The sequence below is a fragment of the Calonectris borealis genome, chromosome 2 (assembly GCF_964195595.1).
Source record: "Calonectris borealis chromosome 2, bCalBor7.hap1.2, whole genome shotgun sequence".
Lineage (NCBI taxonomy): Eukaryota > Metazoa > Chordata > Aves > Procellariiformes > Procellariidae > Calonectris > Calonectris borealis.
This window is the reverse complement of record NC_134313.1, coordinates 68,383,944-68,403,769: the sequence shown is the minus strand read 5'-3', so window position 1 is coordinate 68,403,769 and position 19,826 is coordinate 68,383,944. Positions and strand designations below refer to the sequence as shown.

The window sequence follows — 19,826 nt, the reverse complement described above, 5'->3', positions numbered from 1 at the left end:
CAGATCATTTCCCCTTTATCTCAGACAAAGCCGTGGTCACGTCATTGTGCGGAAAGCATTACTTAAGGTTTAGGGAGGGACTGGTAAACTGATGTTTGTAGATGAATCTCAACTGATTTATTTTAAATTTTGAGGTGTGTGTGTGAGAAGAAGAAAAAAGATCTTTAGATCATCCTTGCTTCCTCTGACTGATACCCAGCTGCTACCATTTTTGAATCCTGGTGGTTAGTTTATTTGTTTTCAAGGTTGCTTATGAAAAAAAAATAAAAATAGAGACAGAAACTTGATTTTAAAATGACACATCTCCAAAATTGATGGTGTTTAGGATGCTTGTCACTGAAAACGTAGCACTTGAAATAAATTGCAAGTGCGACGCATATCAGGATAAACCTCAGAATTTTCCCAGATACGCTGAAAAGTCTGCAAAAAGAGATGGGTGCCTGCGGCCCTGCTTAGGCATCTGTTTGCCATATGTTTTCACTAAGGAAATGAAATAAAATGTTAGAAAATCTTCAAGAGGTAAAATGTAGGAGGCAACAAGCTAAAAATAGCAAGGCTTACATGGAGACTGGACAGCTGGGTCTTCATGGGCTCAAAATGGAGTATAGTTAATGCAATATTTACCAGTGCTTCTGAAGCACAGGGGTACTGGTCCTCACAGAAGCCATAACTGGTCCATAGATCTCCACCAGTCCCAGAATATGTAGGAAGACTATCTAGGCAGATACAGGATAGACTAGAAACATAAACAAGTTAAAACTTACATGTGTATGAGGTGCAGGTATTAGACGTGACGGGAGACATGTCATGACACCAGGCACAGACTATCGTGAGACAACCCTAGGAAACAAAAATGTCTGTGTGTACTAACTGATACAGACCACTGGCAGTGAAATAAAGATAAAAGCTGCGTGCTCAACTAGATGGGGAACCGCTGGAAAGACAAAGTAGCACAAGGGAAAAGTTGCTGAAGAGAGGCTTGCATGGAAATCATGGGAACAGCAGAAAAGAAAACCTGGAGCAACAAGTGGGAAACATTGCAGAAATCAGAACATAAATTTGTACAGTAAGCTGTGTATAAAAGCTGTACACAAAGCCTATTAAACCAATTAAAAGCTAATATACATCTGTCCTTCAGAAAACAAACAGTCGTAATATTTTATTACTGTGGCTATTGACGTTATTGCTCAGCTCTAGATTTTGAGCTGGTGAAACTGGAGTAGCTCTGTCAAAACTAACGGAGACAGCAGTTTGCACTAGAAGGAGAATCGGGTCTTGCCTGTTTGCATGGAACCTTCATCAAGATGGTGTGCGAAGAGATACCTCTGCTTGTGCATGAAAATAGAGTAACTGGTTGGGTGATGCAATATTAGCATGGATGTTACTAGGACTGGACTGTTTGCTGCTCTGCGGTTGATTATTGCAGTTTGGATACAGAATTAAAGCATGATTACTAATGATTAGTGAACAGAACATACACTTAATTATGCATGAATAGTCATGTTTGAATCTGAGAATTCAGCTGAAGACAGACATTGCCAACGCATTTATGCCAATAAATAATAAATAAGGAGCATGAAGTTGGCAAGGAAAGATATATTCAGAATTTTAATTCCATTTCATAAACTTCATTTTTGCACTGTTTATCATTTTCTAAATTTTGACCTGTCATCGACGCATTTAGGAGCTCAGGAGTGCTCTTCCTAGATCGGACTTATATTTACAGGTTGGTCTACAAAGTTGTGAGGAAAATAAAGCTCTCTCTCATTCAGAGCCAGAAAAAAACCTGTCAGGCAACTCAGGCTGACCTTGTGCATAAAGATCATGAAAGCTCATCCCTAAACTGAGCCCCACAACTTCAGACACACTGGAGCATTTCCGACTGCCTGGACGAAGTCGTTCGGTTCCACCAAGGCTTGCATCCCCTGCCATTGTTGGGAAGTAATTAGCTACACTAGTTTCAGCTTAATTTATGATGATCCATATGTGCTTCTCTGAGGCCCTGCTCTGAAGTGAGTTTTCAGTATTGTGAGATTGTATTTCTTACTCCTCAATACATGTCCTCATATCTCCATACAATTTTTTAATACGCTCTTTTAATCAAGCAGTTCAGATCACTCTCTACAAATTACCTTTCCTCCTTGTTTACCATCCCACTTGTTTTTGTATCCTGTGCAAATTTAATCAGTGGAAACGGTACCAATGACAACATCATCCACTAATAGACCAATAGGAAGAAATTCCCAAGGTATATCCTTTTAGTTCCATATAATGTGATATTCAAAATCCATGGTCAAATGATTTGAAGACATGGGCCTATGAATATACTGTATGAACACAGTTATCTTTGTGAACCAGAGCAATACCTGTGAACAGAAAGAAAATTGAAGAAGACAAAATAAAGGAGGTTTGTTTTACAAGACCTGCGTTCCATGAAATCGTATTGATTATTATTAATTGCAACTTAAGTGTTCAATTCTATATTGGTGGGCTCCTAAATGAAACTTCTCGTTATGCGTCCAGGTTCAGCATCTGACTAACAGATCTATATTTTCCTGGATCATCTCTCTGCTCTTTTTTAATATTTGGAATACGTTGGCAATTCAAAGATCTTTGAGATTTGTCCTGTTTTCTGTGCTGCTTGTTTCCCTCTAGGCTGCTTGATTTGTACGTGTGTAATTGCAGCTGACTCTGCATCATATTTTTCTTCATTCTGGATGCCAAATTTTCTGTTCCGTATACAACATTTTATTGGGCAGATTTATCCTCCTGCTTCCTTCTGAAATCAGAAGAGAAATAGTGATGAACACATCTGTCTTCTGAGCCTTTGGTCAAAATTATAATACCTGTTTCTAGCAACGGACCAATATCTGCTGCAGAAATTTTTTACTCTAATGTGTTTCTTGTATGTTCCTTCTAACTATGTTGCCCATTGATCTTTTCTTATATAGCTGTTTTCAGCAGAGTACATTTTTAAAAATTTGCAGTTTACTGCTATTATCCTTTTTTGCATTCTTTATATTTTGATTGCTAACGTTTCACTAGCATTTCTGCATCTTCTATATTTCACAAATTCTTTCTTCCCCAGCATGAATTCTTTTCTACTTGCAAATTTGCGGACCTTTTTTTTTTTTTGATACCCACTAGAATGTTCTTGAACAATTTCCAGTTCTTATTAATATTTCCCACATTAAATTGATGTTCCTAGCTTGTTAAAGCAACAGGTTTTTTTAAGCTTGGACAAATTGTCCCTTTCTGTTTCTAACTGGTATCGCATTCAATGCGCATGAAGTAAATGTGAGAGGGTCGTGATTACTGGTAGCCAAATACAGCAAGTCTTTACCATCTGAATGAGGTCCAGTAACTAATGTGTCTATACTGGCTGCAAGATGCCTTTTAAAAAATATTATTTATTGTTTCTAGAAATGCTACTACAATGTTGTGACATCCTCTATAACAGTGGTCTCCCAAGTGAGGTGCATGCACCCCAGGGGGTCTGCAAGATGATCCTTTGGGGCACAGGAAGTAAATATAGAACTTCATTAGTACAGGTATATAATTTATAAATAAATAAATATACATATATTGGGGGTGCATGCTCAAAAATTTTTTACTGATGGCGTGCACGATCAAAAAGGTTTGGAGACCACTGCTCGATGAGATGCCTGGTAAGTACATTCTTAGGCTCCAGTGATCCTAAAGGCAAGATCAGTCCACACAGCCCATTTCTAGTTTGTCCTGGCCACTATCAGGATGCTGGGCTAGATGGACCCTCACTTGGAACTAGCACATGAGTCCTTTTGTAGTCTTAATCCATAAAATTAAAACCTTCTGTGATTGTGAACTGTCTGCAGCTTTCTAACAATGTATCATTTTTTATTTAAATTTTTTTTTCTCCCTCTTCTATCCTTACAGAATTACGGTCTTTTAAATGGTCCGGTCATAGGAATCGCTCTTTTAATAGTGAGTATTGAAAACAAAATCTCTTATATGATCTGTTTTCTTTTTTTTACCATCTACTCTGATTGTAATCACTATACAGACAGTTACAGTAACATCCTTTGCTTTATATGTTATGCCATGCAGGTTAGCGAGACTGGTTTGGACTCTACTGCCTGGATAGTGACAGCTCTTCACAGCAGGAGGGAGCTGCAATTTGAGATTGCAAGCAGTAGTCCGCTTCCAAAAGAGTTTCTATGGTTTAGAAATTTCTAAGTTTAAAAACAATATTGGACTAATAACTAGGCTGTTATTTTAGGGCAGCCTGTTAGAAATGCTGCCCTTTGCAGCCTCACGTGTCTCTCTAAGTGCAGAACACACAGTCATTTTTGGAGGATTTACTTTTTGGACCATCTTAACATGCATCCTCGCCCTATGAGCTTGATGGGTTTTGCAGTCGTGGCTGAGTCTGATCGAAGCTGACATCTGTGGGCTTCTGTGAGGGCTGTGGGAAGAAAGTACTAAATATGTCAGGTTAGAGTCTCCCCAAGCAATTTGACAATTGTTAGTCTGAAAGCACCGTTTTGGAAAAGTATGCTGACTCATGTCTTAAGAGAGGAAGGATTTATTTTTTGAAGCAATAGGCTAGTATGGTGGGATCTGGATTCACTTCTTGACTTTTCCAAAGTTCCCATGTGACAGAGCAAGTCGCTAAGTACCTCTGTCCATAAAACTTCTACCCATACAGCAACTATAACTTTTTTCCTCTGTCTTGCTTCATTAATTTTAAATGTCTTCAGAGCAGGGGGTGTCCGGGGGTGTCTCTAATTATGTATGTGAAGAGGACTTGGCAAAATGGGCCCCTTATATCATCTGGGATTTCTGCATGCTACTCCCATGCAAATAGTATATGTACATAGTACATATGTACGTAGTAATGTTCAGAAGAGTACCCATGGCTCTTCTTGATCCTGTTTGGGGTTATGGGTATGCAGCAGATCTAAAAATTAGGCCAAAGTATCCTGACAGCAAATGGGAAAATAAATGCATATTTGTAGCATCGCAGACCAGTAAGAAAAGGGCAGGAATCAAAGAACCATAGAAAGGTTCGGGCTGGAAAGGACCTTTAATGATCATCTATTCCAACTCCCCTGCCATGGGCAGGGACATCTCCAACTAGACCAGGTTGCTCAAAGCCCTGTCCAACCTGGCCTTGAACACTTGCAAGGAGGGGGCATCCACAACTTCTGCAACACTGCAACCTGCTCCGGTGTCTCACCACCCTCATCGTAAAAAAGTTTCCTCCTTATGTCCAGTCTAACCCTACCCTCTTCCAGTTGAAAACTGTTGCCCTGTCACTACAGATCTTGGTAAAAGTCTTTGTCTTTCTTCTAAGCCCCCTTTAAGTACTGAAAGGCTGCAGTAAGGTCTCCCCAGAACCTTCTCTTGTCCAGGCTGAACGACCGCAACACTCTCAACCTTTCCTCATAGGAGAGGTGTTCCAGCTCTCTGACCATTTTCGTGACCCTCTGGACCCACTCCAACGTGTCTTTCTTGTACTGGGGACCCCAGAGTTGGATGCAGTACTCCAGGTGGGGTCTCACAGGAGCAGAGACAAGACCCCACCTGGGAAAACCAGGTTAGTTTTAACCCAGATCTGTTCCTTGCTCTGTTTCTCCTCCTGTCCACGTGATCCCTGCTGCTGGCCCAAGGAAGGGAAGGCACTGCAGAGGGAGGGTACCAGGTGGGCATGGCGTGACTGCTGCTGACAGAAGTCCTGCCTTATGCCAGCTAGTCACATCTGTGAAGCTGCAGCCTAAACGACGTGGCAGTCCAGACCAAACTAGGCCTTCTGTTTTAATTGAGTAGGAATAATGCACTATGGAAAATTGGAAAATGCTAATGCCAAATAGCGTTTCCCACCGTATTTATTAGATTTCTGTGGTTGTTTCTGCCCCTCAGAGGCCAGCAGCATGATTCATGTAGCCTTTTCATGTTGCGTTAACAACTCCATCTTGTGGGAAGAGAGGCTGCTCTGGAGGCATGGAAGAGAACGAGTTTTTTTTCCAAAATCTTATGTTTTGTAAGATAATTTGAAGATTTCATTTCAGTTCATAAAATCTACATTTTTAGTTTCTCAGGTTCAGCCTTACCTTGAAAAGTCTTTCATAGAATCATGGAATGGGTTGGGTTGGAAGGGACCTTAAAGATCATCTAGTTCCAACCCCGCTGCCATGGGCAGGGACACCTTCCACTAGATCAGGTTGCTCAAAGCCCCATCCAACCTGGCCTTGAGCACTTCCAGGGATGGGGCATCCACAACTTCTCTGGGCAACCTGTTCCAGTGCCTCACCACCCTCATAGTGAAGAATTTCTTCCTTATATCTAATCTAAATCTACCCTCTTTCAGTTTAAAGCCATTACCCCTTGTCCTATCACTACATGCCCCTGTAAAAAGTCCCTCTCCAGCTTTCTTGCAGGCTCTCTTCAGGTAGTGGAAGGCTGCTATAAGGTCCCCCTGGAGCCTTCTCTTCTCCAGGCTGAAAAACCCCGTCTCAGCCTGTCTTCATAGGAGAGATGCTCCAGCACCCTGATCATCTTCATGGCCCTCCTCTGGACTCACTCCAACAGGTCCATGTCCTTATGTTGGGGGCCCAGGGCTGAAAGCAGTACTCCAGGTGGGGTCTCATGAGAGCGGAGTAGAGAGGGAGAATGACATCCCTTGACCTGCTGGGCATACTTCTTTTTATGCAGCCCAGGATACGGTTGGCCTTCTGGGCCTTCTGGGCTGCAAGTGCACATTGCCGGGTCATGGTGAACTTCTCATCCACCAATACCCCCAAGTCCTTCTCCTCAGGGCTGCTCTCAATCCAATCTCAAGCCCATCCTGTATTTGTGCTTGGGATTGCTCCGACCCATGTGCAGGACCTTGCACTTGGCCTTGTTTAATTTCATGAGGTTTGCACGGGCCCACCTCTCAAGCCTGTCAAGGATCTTCTGGATGGCATCCCTTCCCTCCAGCGTGTCAATAGTACCACGCAGCTTGGTGTCATCGGCAAACTTGCTGAGGGTGCACTCAATCCCACTGTCCATGTCGCCGACAAAGATGTTAAACAGTGCCAGTCCCAATACCAACCCCTGAGGAACGCTACTCGTCACTGGTCTCCACTTCGACATTGAGCCATTGACCGCAACTCTTTGAGTGCGACCATCCAGCCAATTCTTTATCCACCGAGTGGTCCACCTGTCAAATCAATATCTCTCCAATTTAGAGATAAGGATATCGTGCAGGACAGTGTCAAATGCTTTGCACAATTCTATGTCATCTACCTGAGACCAACACTGTAACCCCGTCGTAGAAGGCCACCAAATTTGTCAGGTACAATTTGCCTTTAGTGAAACTATGTTGGCTGTCACCAATCACCTCCTTATTTTCCATGTGCCTTAACATAGCTTCGAGGAGGATCTGCTCCATGATCTTGCTGGGCACAGAGGTGAGACTGACTGGCCTGTAGTTCCTCAGGTCTTCCTTTTTTCCCTTTTAAAAATGGGGGTTATGTTTCCCCTTTTCCAGTCTGTGGGAACTTCACCGGACTGCCATGACTTTTCAAATATGATGGATAGTGGCTTAGCAACTTCATCCACCAGGTCCCTCGGGACCTGTGGATGCATCTCATCAGGTCCCATCGACTTCCCATCGGGGTCCCATCCCCCTGCATCTTCAGGTTCCTTAGATGGTCTCAAACCTGATCATCTTCTACAGTGGGCAGTTCTTCATTCTCCCAGTCCCTGCCTTTGCCTTCTGCAACTTGGGCGGTGTGGCTTGAGTGTTTGCTGGTGAAGACTGAGGCAGAGAAGTTGTTGAGTACCTCAGCCTTCTCCATATCCCAGGTAGCCAGGTCTCCTGTTTCCTTCCAGAGAGGGCCCACATTTTCGCCAGTCTTTCTTTTATCACTGACGTACCTGTAGAAGCTTTTCTTGTTGCCCTTGATGTCCCTGGCCAGATTTAATTCTATCAGGGCTTTAGCTTTCCTAACCTGATCCTTGGCTGCTCGGACAATTCCTCTGTATCCCTCCCAGGCTACCTGTCCTTGCTTCCACCCTCTGTAGTCTTCCTTTTTGTGTTTGAGTGTGTCCAGGAGCTCCTTGTTCATCCATGCAGGCCTCCTGGCATTTTTGCCTGACTTCCTCTTTGTTGGGATGCATCGTTCCTGAGCTTGGAGAAGGTGATCCCTGAATATTAACCAGCTTGGAGGAGGTGATCCCTGAATATTAAACAGCTTTCTTGGCCCCCTCTTCCCTCCCGGGCTTTATCCCATGGCACTCTACCAAGCAGATCCCTGAAGAGGCCAAAGTCTGCTCTGCTGAAGTCCAGGGTAGTGAGCTTGCTGTGCCCCCTCCTAGGTGCCCTAAGGATCTTGAACTCCACCATATCATGGTCACTGCAGCCAAGGCTGCCCTTGAGCTTCACATTCCCCACCAGCCCCTGCCTGTTGGTGAGAACAAGGTCCAGCATAGCACCTCTCCTCATTGGTTCCCCTATCACTTGGAGAAGGAAGTTATCGTCGACGCATTCCAGGAACTTCCTGGACTGCTTATACCCTGCTGTGTTGTCCCTCCAACAGATAGCAGGGTGTTGAAGTCCCCCATGAGGACCAGGGCTTGTGAACGTGAGGCTGCTCCTATCTGTCTATAGAGGGCCTCATCCGCTCGGTCTTCTTGGTCGGATGGCCTGTGGCAGACCCTCACCATAATGTCACCTGTCCCTGCCCTTCCTTTAATCCTGACCCATAAGCTCTTGGTCGGCTCCTCATCCTTTCATGTAAAGCTATCAGTTATATCTAAAATGGATGTAATTCTGTGTCTGAACATGCGATGGATCCTGATTCTTTTTCCGAAGGACTGAACTGTGTCAGTTTGCCCAGTCGCTGAAAATACTTTCCACTGGGTTGCCCTCAAGAGATCAGTTTAAGACACAGCATCAGTACTTCTGTACAATTTGAACCCAGAGCCCTCCAGCTTCGGCATTTTATTTTCATGACTTAAATTTGTTCCCTGACTCCTTAATTTCAAAGGGGCAGCAATCCACCAGGCTTTCCCTTAGAAATCAGATGAAAAGCAGATGTTCATGCTGAATATTGCACAGCTCTGTAGAGCAGGCGGGAAACTTCATGTAATAAAATTACTCGGTGCGGAAATTCTGTGGCCCAGTTCACAAAGCTTATGAAGAGCCCTGCCATGAGTTTGATTATGCCTTTTGAAATTGAGGGTAGGGGGAACAAAGTTAAGTCATGAAAATAAAGTCCCAAAGGCTGAACGGCCTGGGTTCAAATTTCTCAAAAGCATTAGGAGTAGGTTTTAAAAGAAATCCTTGCAGTGAACTGCAGCGGGAGGTGTCATCAAAAACTGGGCAAGCTGGCACAGTTCAGTCTTTCCTCAAAAAAAAGGGAGGCAAAATGTACACTTCTGAGGCAAAAGTTTTTTTTCAATAAAGGCTTTCTTTAGATGTTCATGTTAGCATGTCTCAGCATCTGTTGGAATACAGGGCTTCTTCCAATGGTTCACTTTTGACTTGAATGTCTAGTCTAAATCCCTATTTGCTTTTTTAACACATTATACTTTATATATTTTGTAACACATTATATATATATAAGCTCTCCTTATCAAGTGTAGTAATTCTGCCCTGGTTTTGATTATAATCTCCTAAAAAGATTCATCATTTACCGTCAAGAAAAACTCTCAATTCCTTCATACCTTATGAGACATTTTTCCACCATTTAAGAGACTTTTTACCTCCCCATCGTGTAGGGAAAGAAGATGATCAGACTCAGAATTTATTATTCAAATACTAGTTTTCTGTTAATAATGTACAAAATCCTTTCTAAATTAGAAACAAATGATACGATTTCACCTGTAATCTATCAAAGATGCTCCAGGTGGTTCCATTATTTTTCTCATCTTTTCTACTCATTTACAGTAGCTTAGAGTATAAATCTACTAGAGTATAAATCTAATCTTTCCAAATTAGGGCAATACTGGCATTTTTCTCTGCTTGGTTTTATTTGGATATCTTTGTTATTGGGAAGGCAGTTTGACAACCAGCTGGGACTCGTTCTCACGTGAGCTGCAGAACGTGAATCTTTTACTTTGCTCAGTAGACACATTTCTTTCTTACCCTGAGCATGCCCAATGAAGTAAAACCTCCCCTCTTGCTGGTGATGCTATCATAAATTTGCCTTCTTTCTTTCTTAACAAATTAATACATTTTGCTTTTAGAGAGATGTTCACCACCAACACAGGGTTTGATAAGACTTCTGAGTAAATTAGGGCACTAACTCAACTGGATAACCATAATACATGATTAGTTAGAATCATAGAATTATAGAATGGTTTGCGTTGGACGGGACTTTTGAAGATCACCTTGTCCAACGCCCCTGCCATGGGCAGGGACAACTTCCACTAAATCAGGTTGCTCAAAGCCCCATCCAACGTGGCCTTGAACACTTCCAGTGATGGGGCATCCACAACTTCTCTGGGCAACCTGTTCTAGTGTCTCACCACCCTCACAGTAAAGAATTTCTTCCTAATTTCTAACCTAAATTTACCCTCTTTCAGTTTAAAACTGTTACCCCTCGTCCTATCGCTACACTCCCGGATAAACAGTCCTTCCCCATCTTTCCTGTAGGCCCCCTTGAAGTGCTGGAAGGCGACAATAAGGTCTTCCCGGAGCCTTCTCTTTTCTAGGCTAAACAACCCCAACTCTCTCAGCCTGTCCTCATAGGGGAGGTGCTCCAGCACCCTGATCATCTTCATGGCCCTCCTCTGGACTTGCTCCAACAGGTCCGTGTCTGTCTTGTGCTGGGGACCCCAGAGCTGAACACAGCACTCCAGGTGGGGTCTCACGAGAGCGGAGTAGAGGGGGAGAATCACCACCCTCGACTTGCTGGCCACGCTTCTTTTGATGCAGCCCAGGAGACAATTGGCTTTCTGGGCTGTGAGCGCACATTGCTGGCTCATATTCAGTTTTTCATCCACCAATACCACTGAGTCCTTCTCCACAGGACTGCTCTCAGTTGACTCATTGTCCAGACTGTATCCACATTTGGGGTTGCCCTGACCCAGGTGCAGGACCCTGCACTTGGCCCTGTTGAACTTCATGAGGTTTACATGGGCCCACCTCTCCATATTATTACATTGTAAATGAAATGTCTGTAAATGTTCTTGATATGCTTGAATTAAAATATTTTACATGATCTTTGGATGTTCACAGAACTTCAGCTTTCGCGAACAGAAGGCTTGTACTCCGCCTTGAGCAAGATTGAGATCTACCTTTAAAAGTAGCTTGCCTGAGAAGATGCAGCTAAGCCTCCGTACCTTTCCTTACTATTTTTGCACATGCTGGCATAGAAACCAGCTGGTTGTACTGAAACTTGGATTAATTTGAAGTGTAAGAAATGGAGCTTAACACAAATGCAGGTAGGGACTGCAGTTACTTCTTAACCGGGTGTGTGCAGAGGTGTAAGAAAGGTGGCTGTAAATCAGAGACGGTATTAACTGAATCCTGAGGACATGGGGGAAAAACCCGTATACATACTGAAGAAGTCAATTGTTAAAGGAAGGTATAATGAGAAATGGATAAAAGAGGGAAAATTATATGGGACTGTACTGAAAACATTCCAAGTTGCCAACCCTAATTAGTGTTTGTGAAATCCCTGACTGTTGCCATGGCAATAAATGTGATACTACAAATGCAGCATTCTGACTTCTTCACAGGATCAAGTGAAGTTGGAAAGGAGCAAATCTCTGTGTAAACATCAATATCGTCAATTAATTAGGAAACACAGCAAGATAAATAATAAGACCCCATGAAAGGTAAATTAATTTCTGTTTTCTGTCTGCTATGTTTGAAAGTTTCCCCAGTATAAAACTGTCTCTATAATTCACTTTCATTCTACAGTAGTGCTTAATCACAGACCACAGTGGAAGTTATTGTGGAGGGAGTTTTCTAATACATTACTTAGCAGGTTAAAGACTTTGGGTTATGTGAGATATTTCAGCTACTTAAACACATTTCTTACTTTAAATGTCACTTAGCTTGTTTATTTATTCATTTATTTATTTGAGATAAAATTCCATCTTAACAAGCCCAGAGTTCTCTGTTCTTTTAAGAAAAAACTGTCTAAATCTAAAATGGAGCAGATCATCTTGCGCACCATCACATGGCATGTACAGGACAACCAGGTGATCAGGCCCAGTTAGCATGGGTTTATGAAAGGCAGGTCCTGCTTGACCAACCTGATCTCCTTCCATGACAAGGTGACCCGCTTAGTGGATGAGGGGAAGGCTGTGGATGTGGTCTACTTGGACTTCAGTAAAGCCTTTGACACTGTCTCCCACAGCATTCTCCTGGAGAAACTGGCTGCTCATGGCTTGGATATAGAAGAGACGTACTCTTCGCTGGGTAAAAAACTGGCTGGATGACGAGGCCCAAAGAGTGGTGGTGAACGGAGTTAAATCCAGTTGGCAACTGGTCACAAGTGGTGTTCCCCAGGGCTCAGTTTTGGGGCCAGTTCTGTTCAATATCTTTATCAATGATCTGGATGAAGGGATTGAGTGCTCCCTCAGTAAGTTTGCAGACGACACCAAGCTGGGCGGGAGTGTTGATCTGCTGGAGGGTAGGAAGGCTCTGCAGAGGGACCTGGACAGGCTGGATCGATGGGCCGAGGCCAACTGTATGAGGTTCAACAAGGCCAAGTGCCGGGTCCTGCACTTGGGTCACAACAACCCCAGGCAACGCTACAGGCTTGGGGAAGAGTGGCTGGAAAGCTGCCCGGAGGAAAAGGACCTGGGGGTGCTGGTCGACAGCCGGCTGAACGTGAGCCGGCAGTGTGCGCAGGTGGCCAAGAAGGCCAACGGCATCCTGGCCTGTATCAGAAATAGTGTATCAGAAAGGAGGTGATCGTCCCCTGTACTCAGCACTGGTGAGGCCGCACCTCGAATACTGTGTCCAGTTTTGGGCCCCTCACTACAAGAAGGACATGGAGGTGCTGGAGTGTGTCCAGAGAAGGGCAACGAAGCTGGTGAAGGGCCTGGAGCACAAGTCTTGTGAGGAGCGGCTGAGGGAACTGGGGTTGTTTAGCCTGGAGAGGAGAAGGCTCAGGAGAGACCTTACCATTCTCTACAACTACCTGGAAGGAGGTTGTAGCAAGGTGGGTGTCGGCCTCTTCTCCCAAATAACAAGTGATAGGATGAGAGGAAATGGCCTCAAGTTGCACCAGGGGAGGTTTAGATTGGACATTAGGAAAAATTTCTTCACCAAAAGAGTTGTCAAGCATTGGAACAGGCTGCCCAGTGAAGTGGTTGAGTCACCATCCCTGGAAGTATTTAAAAGACGTGTAGATGTGGTGCTTAGGGACATGGTTTAGTGGTGGACTTGGCAGTGCTAGGTTAATGGTTCAACTCGATGATCTTAAGGGTCTTTTCCAACCTAAGTAATTCTATAATTCTATCATTCTATGAAAATATTAAATATTAAAAATGGCATTTTTTTCTCATGATCTTGTCTCTTGCATGACTTCAGAACCTTGTACTTGACGTTAAAGTAGTTTCATTATACACACATAACTATCTTGCAATATACATAATATCTAATTGCAGCTGGACTCCCAGCCTTCTCTTTGAAGAAAATCCTTGCTTTTGTGAGTTTAGGTCAGAATCTTGATCTCGTCCAACTTTCACAGCCATGTCACAACTTCATGTATTCAAACTTCTTCATGTATTCAAACTTCTGTAATCAAATACAGCCAGAACATTCTGTATTATGAATATAAATGTAAAGGTGTCTAATGTTAAAAAAGAAAAGAGAAGAAAAATTGCTAAAAGTGTTTCCATATGGTAAACAAGTTTCTTTTTCCTTTATTTGGCAAATTTCTTTTATATTAACTGTATTGTGAATTCTTACAAACGTAGGTCTCAAATGCAGTTCTGAAATACGTCATCCATTGCTAAGAATTTGATTAATTGACTCCCCATTTATTCAATTACTGCATCAATAGTTTGGCATTTTTAAAAGTTAATATTTTTTATCCATTAATAATTATTGTTTAATCCATATCTTGAAATACTCCTAATGGTCGGTTTCATTAATAAAGAACAGCTAAGTATCTCTTTTCTAAATACTGTCTAGTTTGTATCACAGCTTAGCTCCAAACATGTGATTGACCAGGACTTTGAATAGTCTCATGGATGACTTATATACGCAGGTTAAACAAGATCAGTTTGAATCCATGGGTTATTTTGAATTTGTCAATGCTTTTATCGTGTTTGCATAAAATTTGATACAGTGGCAGCATAAATTGCCCAGGGAAAGAAAAAGAAAACAAAATAAGAGCATTCACTGGACACTAGCTCAGTAAACAAAAGTTTTTATTCTAACTCTGTGACTGAAATGCTATATGCCCTTGGGCATGGCATTCTACTCCTTTTTTACTGTATTGCTCCTCTTTCTTTTTCTTTTGTCTATTTGAACTGGAGCTTCTCCCGTGTGGGTACTGGAGGTGCTAATTAGGATAGCTAGCAAAATGGGGTCCTGATCTCTGTTGTGGCCTCTAGGTGTTGCTATAATACAAATAATTAATCAAAAGACATGTTTCATAGCGTCCATAGAGGGAGTTGCCAATTTTTGTCAGAGCCACAAAATTTTGTACAATTAAACCCCCCTCTCTCTCTCCCTCCTCTCTGCAACATAACTGAAATTTTAGCTTTGTGTGTTGGACAAATGAACCTGAATGTGAAAAGTAAAGGCTGGAAAGCTGTACAAAGAGCTTTGACTCACCTCTAGCTAAAGTTGCTCATTTTGGGGTGCCTTGGTGCCAGCCTTCTGTCCAAGGATGGTCTTGACTAGAGGAACCCGCTATCATATTCCTGACTCAGCCCAACCTTCCAATGCCAGAGTCAATCACTGGGCATCACATCCTTTGCAAGGACTCTGCCGCTGATGTGGTTTAGGAGTGCATGTAAGGCGCGCATAAGGACACAAGCGCAGGTGATCTAGATCAGGACGTAGTTCTGTTCCCATGTCTAAGGACACAACTTACGGCCCCTGAAGTAATTACAAATTGAGATACTTGCAAGTTTATGAGGATGAGCTTTTTCTTGTAAGGTGAACATTCAGACCCTGGTGCAGGTTGGTCACAAGATCTGCGTGTTTTGCCTAACAGGGGACTATTATGCAAAACGCATTGCCATTCTCATTGAGGATTTTAAGATTTTTAGTTTAATTTTAAAAATAAGGCATAGGAAAAAAGCAACAAATAATTTGGAAGAGTTTGAGCAACCTTTTGTTTTGTCACATTTCCAAAGAAGGAGTTGCCAATCCTGAAGCCTGACACATCACACCCTTTGATGCTCGGCTAGAGTTGCTGCAGAAGAACAGCTCTCACGGAGGTGTGCCGGAGCCATCAGTACTTATGGCAATACCCGGAATAGCGGCAGATGCCTCTCAAAACTGTATTTGTAGAAAATGCATTTGCAGCCAAACAGTTTTCTCTGGCGGGGGATAAGCGACCCCTCCTACAAAGCAAAGGCACGCTAAGGAAGGGAACTGGACGCACATCTAAAGAAAACGCTGCAGGTGCTTGCTGGAGCAATGTCTTACCAGGATTTACTGACACAAAGGGGCAGAAGATGGGGTCAGAGCTCTGTCCTCTTTCTAGCCAGACAGAGGTGCTATATGGGACCACGAGCCCTGTAGCCATCCCCTCCCTCCCTTGTGGCCATCATCATTTGTGAGTTAATTACAATCCCTTCCTGGCACGGAGGAGAGGTACAATGAGGGGCAGGTAGTCTCTCTGCTCTGGTCCATATGTAGTTCAACCTCTGGGACAACCATGGTCCAGCTCTCAATATCTAATTGAGATTGCGTAACCAGATACTGCGGGTCTTATTGTATTTATAGAAAAGCTATTTTAATCAAAAGAGTAGCCGTTAAATTGCCAGTGTTCTTAAGCATGCTTCACCAATTTTTCCACTTTTAAGACTCAAGTTTTTTTTAATGTTTTATAAATGATAAAAAATTCACATCAGATTTTAACAATTAAGCATACTTATTCAACACACATGGGGCCTCTGAAAAAAATGTTATTCAATTTAATAATTTTAATTTACATTGTATATGTACAAGAGCATTTCTTTCAACCCACAGGTTAACACCACAGAAAAAAAAAAAAGAAAGAAAAAAGAAAAAGAAAAAACCTACTGCGGTTAGCGGAGTGAAGAAACTCTTGAAACACTGTTTTGTCTGAAATAAAAGCAAGGCACTCTCCCTTAACACCTGATATATTCCTGAATTCTGCCTAGACAAAGGCATGTTCACACCGAGAGAGCTCTAAGAAAAGTAGTAGATTTATTCTGCGTTAACTCTTTCTTTTACCACTGTGACCTGTCACTGGCTGGACTCTAGGATGAATCTGTGTATTGAAGTTGACATGAAGGACAATTCCACAGATGAGGGGATTTGGGAGAGTATCACAGTTAAGACTATCTATGGAAGACTGGAGGACACCAGCTACGGGAAATCTCACAGGGGGCTCTGGACCTGCTACCTCCCACTCACATTCCACTTAATAAATAAACCTTGCTCAACAAAAAAGCAATTGTACTGTACTATGCTGATTCGCCTGAAAATTCTCTGTAAGGGCCCACTCGCAAGAAGCGCCTGCAAGCCCTCATCTGCCTGGTGCTCAGCACCTGGCAGGATTTGTCCCTAGATAAAAGTAATTTCCCAAGGGACTTGTGTCTTACACAAAGAGACAAAAGTAAACATATACTTTTGGATTTTGTGTCTGTATGTTTTTGTATGCGCACATGTGTGTGAGTGTGTATATATATATACGTATATATATATATTTAGTATATACAAAAGCAAATTCAGTCAAAATATATTTGTCTTGCTGGTCAGGCTTGTTACAGCAACCTACAAGAAACATTAGCTTCTCTGATATTTAATTATGCTATTATGTTTGCACATAAGCTTAAAAGTCAATACAAAAAGCAATACTTTTCCAAATATTATCTGCAGGTAAACCGGAAATATTAACTATAGTGATTAGAAGTCTGTTTCCCTATTGACACTACTATAAATCTTGATATAAGAATAATTTTTTCATAAAAGCACATCCAAACATAGTAAGTGATAAAATACCAGATTACTATTTGAAAACCATACAGTGACTCGATATCTGGGTTATCCTTTGCAGCAATTAGGCAATTCATTTGGCATCTGTTTGATTGTATAATTTAATTTCCATATAAACAGCATAGTTTAAAAAAAGACAAAAGCTAGAATGTTTAAAGCTAACAAAAGATACAGTGACATCAGGTTGACATTCAAAAATTTCCTTAGCAAAATGACCAACAAAATTTTGACTTAATACAGTGCATATAAAGTTTTTTAGAACTAAACTTTTTAAATATTATTTGAATTTAGCAAAACATGAGCAAGATTTTAATATCAAAGTGCTAAACAGTACTGCCTTAGAAGTCACTGCAAATAAACTGTAAAATAACTCTGCTTGTGATTTGACAGATATTTTATATACAAATGGTTAATAAAAAGACACGCGCGCACACACACACGCACACAAATATAGGTATATACATATATATATACACAGATTATATATATGTATATAGTTTTCCAACTGGTGTATCTGAGTCAGTGTGAACACCCCATTTAGTTATCATGTGTAACAGGGCTCCCATGAGCTGGCAGTCATTGCAATAAATACAGGCAAAGCCATTACAATATACCATGCATACAAACATTTATACAAATAAAGACACTATGCAACAAATTATTTCATATTAATATGGCATCAACAGTATAAACATACAAAAAGGAGTACGAACACGGAATGTTTAAACGCAGCCCACTATATCCTTCCTAGCACTTACATTCATACTATTTTACAAGACTTGCTTGTTCTTGAAAACCATCTTCTGTCTGTTTACTAACTAGTCGCTTATGTTAGAAGTCTAAACCTGAACTATCCCTGATGCTGACCCTGTATGCTCCAACCTCTACTTACTCAGATTTCCTTAGCTAAGGAACAACTGAGCTACAATTGCTCCCGTGTCTTCCACATACATTTGTCAATAAGTCGCGCTACATGGAATCAAGTTTGGAAAACTCGGTCGGGTAAGTTAGTGCATGTAATTTTCTCACTTGATTTCTTCCGTTTGTTTTCATAGTAAAATAAATTAGTTAATAAACGAGACTTAGTAAGACAGCACTTTAAAAAATTGCACTTGAACATGGGAGCTAACAGCCATTGTCATTTTGCTATATTTGATTTGTATGAAATGTTCAATTGAATGTACTTTGCTAAAAAAGTGAATTTTTGTTTAGATTGTGCTGATGTATGTGCCCTTGATGCAGGAAGTATGCTAAAGGTATCCTCACAAAACACATACTACCCTGGCAAACAACTATTTGCTGTTCTTGTTTTCAAACACAGCTTCTACAATTGTATTCCTCATATACCGTGAGGTGTTAAACAACAGATTTAAAACAGTCGTGTTAACCTTTTACTGCTGCTGGGATAGCATTGTCCAAAAGTGCCATATTAGCCATTTAAAAAACCCAAATCACACAAAAGAAAACAAAGAACACAACCCCAAACCAGTAAGCCAGTAAGTTTCAGGCCTCCGGTTGTAAGGACAAAGCGCCAGAAAAGACCTCATTTTAGACTCGGAGCTGCTTTTCTGTTAAGTGAGGGCAGAAATGTTAGCTGTAAGTCACGATCCGTTTGCCTGCTCTGGTGGGCATTTGCCTTTCAGGAGGGTGGTTTGACTCAGAAGGGTAAGGTGTCCAGAAACAGCCTGTCGATAATGGAAGGGGCTGGCACCAAATCTTCCAGTTTCAGGTAAAAGATGCGCTGCAGTCCCAGTGTGCAGAGAGAACGCAAGTCAGCCAGAACACCCAGTACCTTCGGCTCTGCAGACTCAAGCGGTTGTCCTTTGTTTTGGCAACTGAAAGTTAAGTGATCTTTCAAACTGCTTGTGATCTTGTTGCATAGCTCTTCCACTTTCTTTGGTTCTTTTAATCCATGTCGTTCTGCAAAGCGAGAGAAAAACCACATCAGCATCCCTACCACACATTGAGAGAACTCGTTTTCTTCCGTGTAACCCAAATCCACACTCTGGTACTCAAAGCAAAAAATGCTTTGAAAGTATGAAATTTCTCAGAACAGTTGGGGTTATACGATGTCAGTTAACCTTGCTGCCACACCAAATAAGAGATGGCAAGTGCCCTTTTCTCTTTAGCTGCTAAAATAGGCAGCAGAGATGCTCAATTATGATTGAAATTCTAGTACAAGGAGTCCAAGCATCCTCCGATCTCGCATAATTTTCATTATATGAGACAGAATTAATTGGGTGATTTTCCAGCAAAACTATCACAGGAGGTGTTTTGGAGATTTCCGTGCTTCCCCACCAGTTGTGAATGCTCAATAACTATGGCAACCATTATTTATTCAGTGAATTCAAGTGGCGATCGATATCCTTAGCCAGCTTCATCAGCGCCGGGCCTAGAATTCCACCAGGAATTTGCAGACACTCTTATAAGAAACTAAAGGCACCTTACCACCCTTTGTTATTTTGATCAGCTGCTGCTTTTTAGTTTATTCATCTTTAAAAGGTCTAAGATAAAAGAAGCCTGGAAGTTAACTATTTTGCTTTTAGTGAGCAATGCCTAAAGGGAGAAGGCAGCTGTGTTATCCATCACCAAAACCTCAGTGTTCCTAAAAGGAAGGGGAGCTGGGGTTTGTCCCCCTTCAAATAACCTTTTAAAATGCTACAACCATGTTAAATGCATCCACAGTTCTTTA

At 41.9% G+C, this 19,826-nt stretch overlaps 1 protein-coding gene and 1 long non-coding RNA gene across 2 annotated transcripts in view; one reads left to right on the top strand and one right to left on the bottom strand.

Annotated features, from left to right (window-relative positions):
• The window catches only part of LOC142078936 (uncharacterized), a 389,734-nt gene that overhangs the window by 119,770 nt on the left and 250,138 nt on the right, over positions 1 to 19,826 (top strand). The gene's annotated exons all lie outside the window — the stretch shown is intronic.
• The window catches only part of NR4A3 (nuclear receptor subfamily 4 group A member 3), a 29,860-nt gene continuing 26,109 nt past the window's right edge, over positions 16,076 to 19,826 (bottom strand). Inside the window, exon 8 of the mRNA XM_075142239.1 lies at positions 16,076 to 19,054. Coding sequence (XP_074998340.1) covers positions 18,792 to 19,054 — 263 coding nt within the window. The 3' untranslated portion in view covers positions 16,076 to 18,791. The remainder of the gene's footprint in view (positions 19,055 to 19,826) is intronic.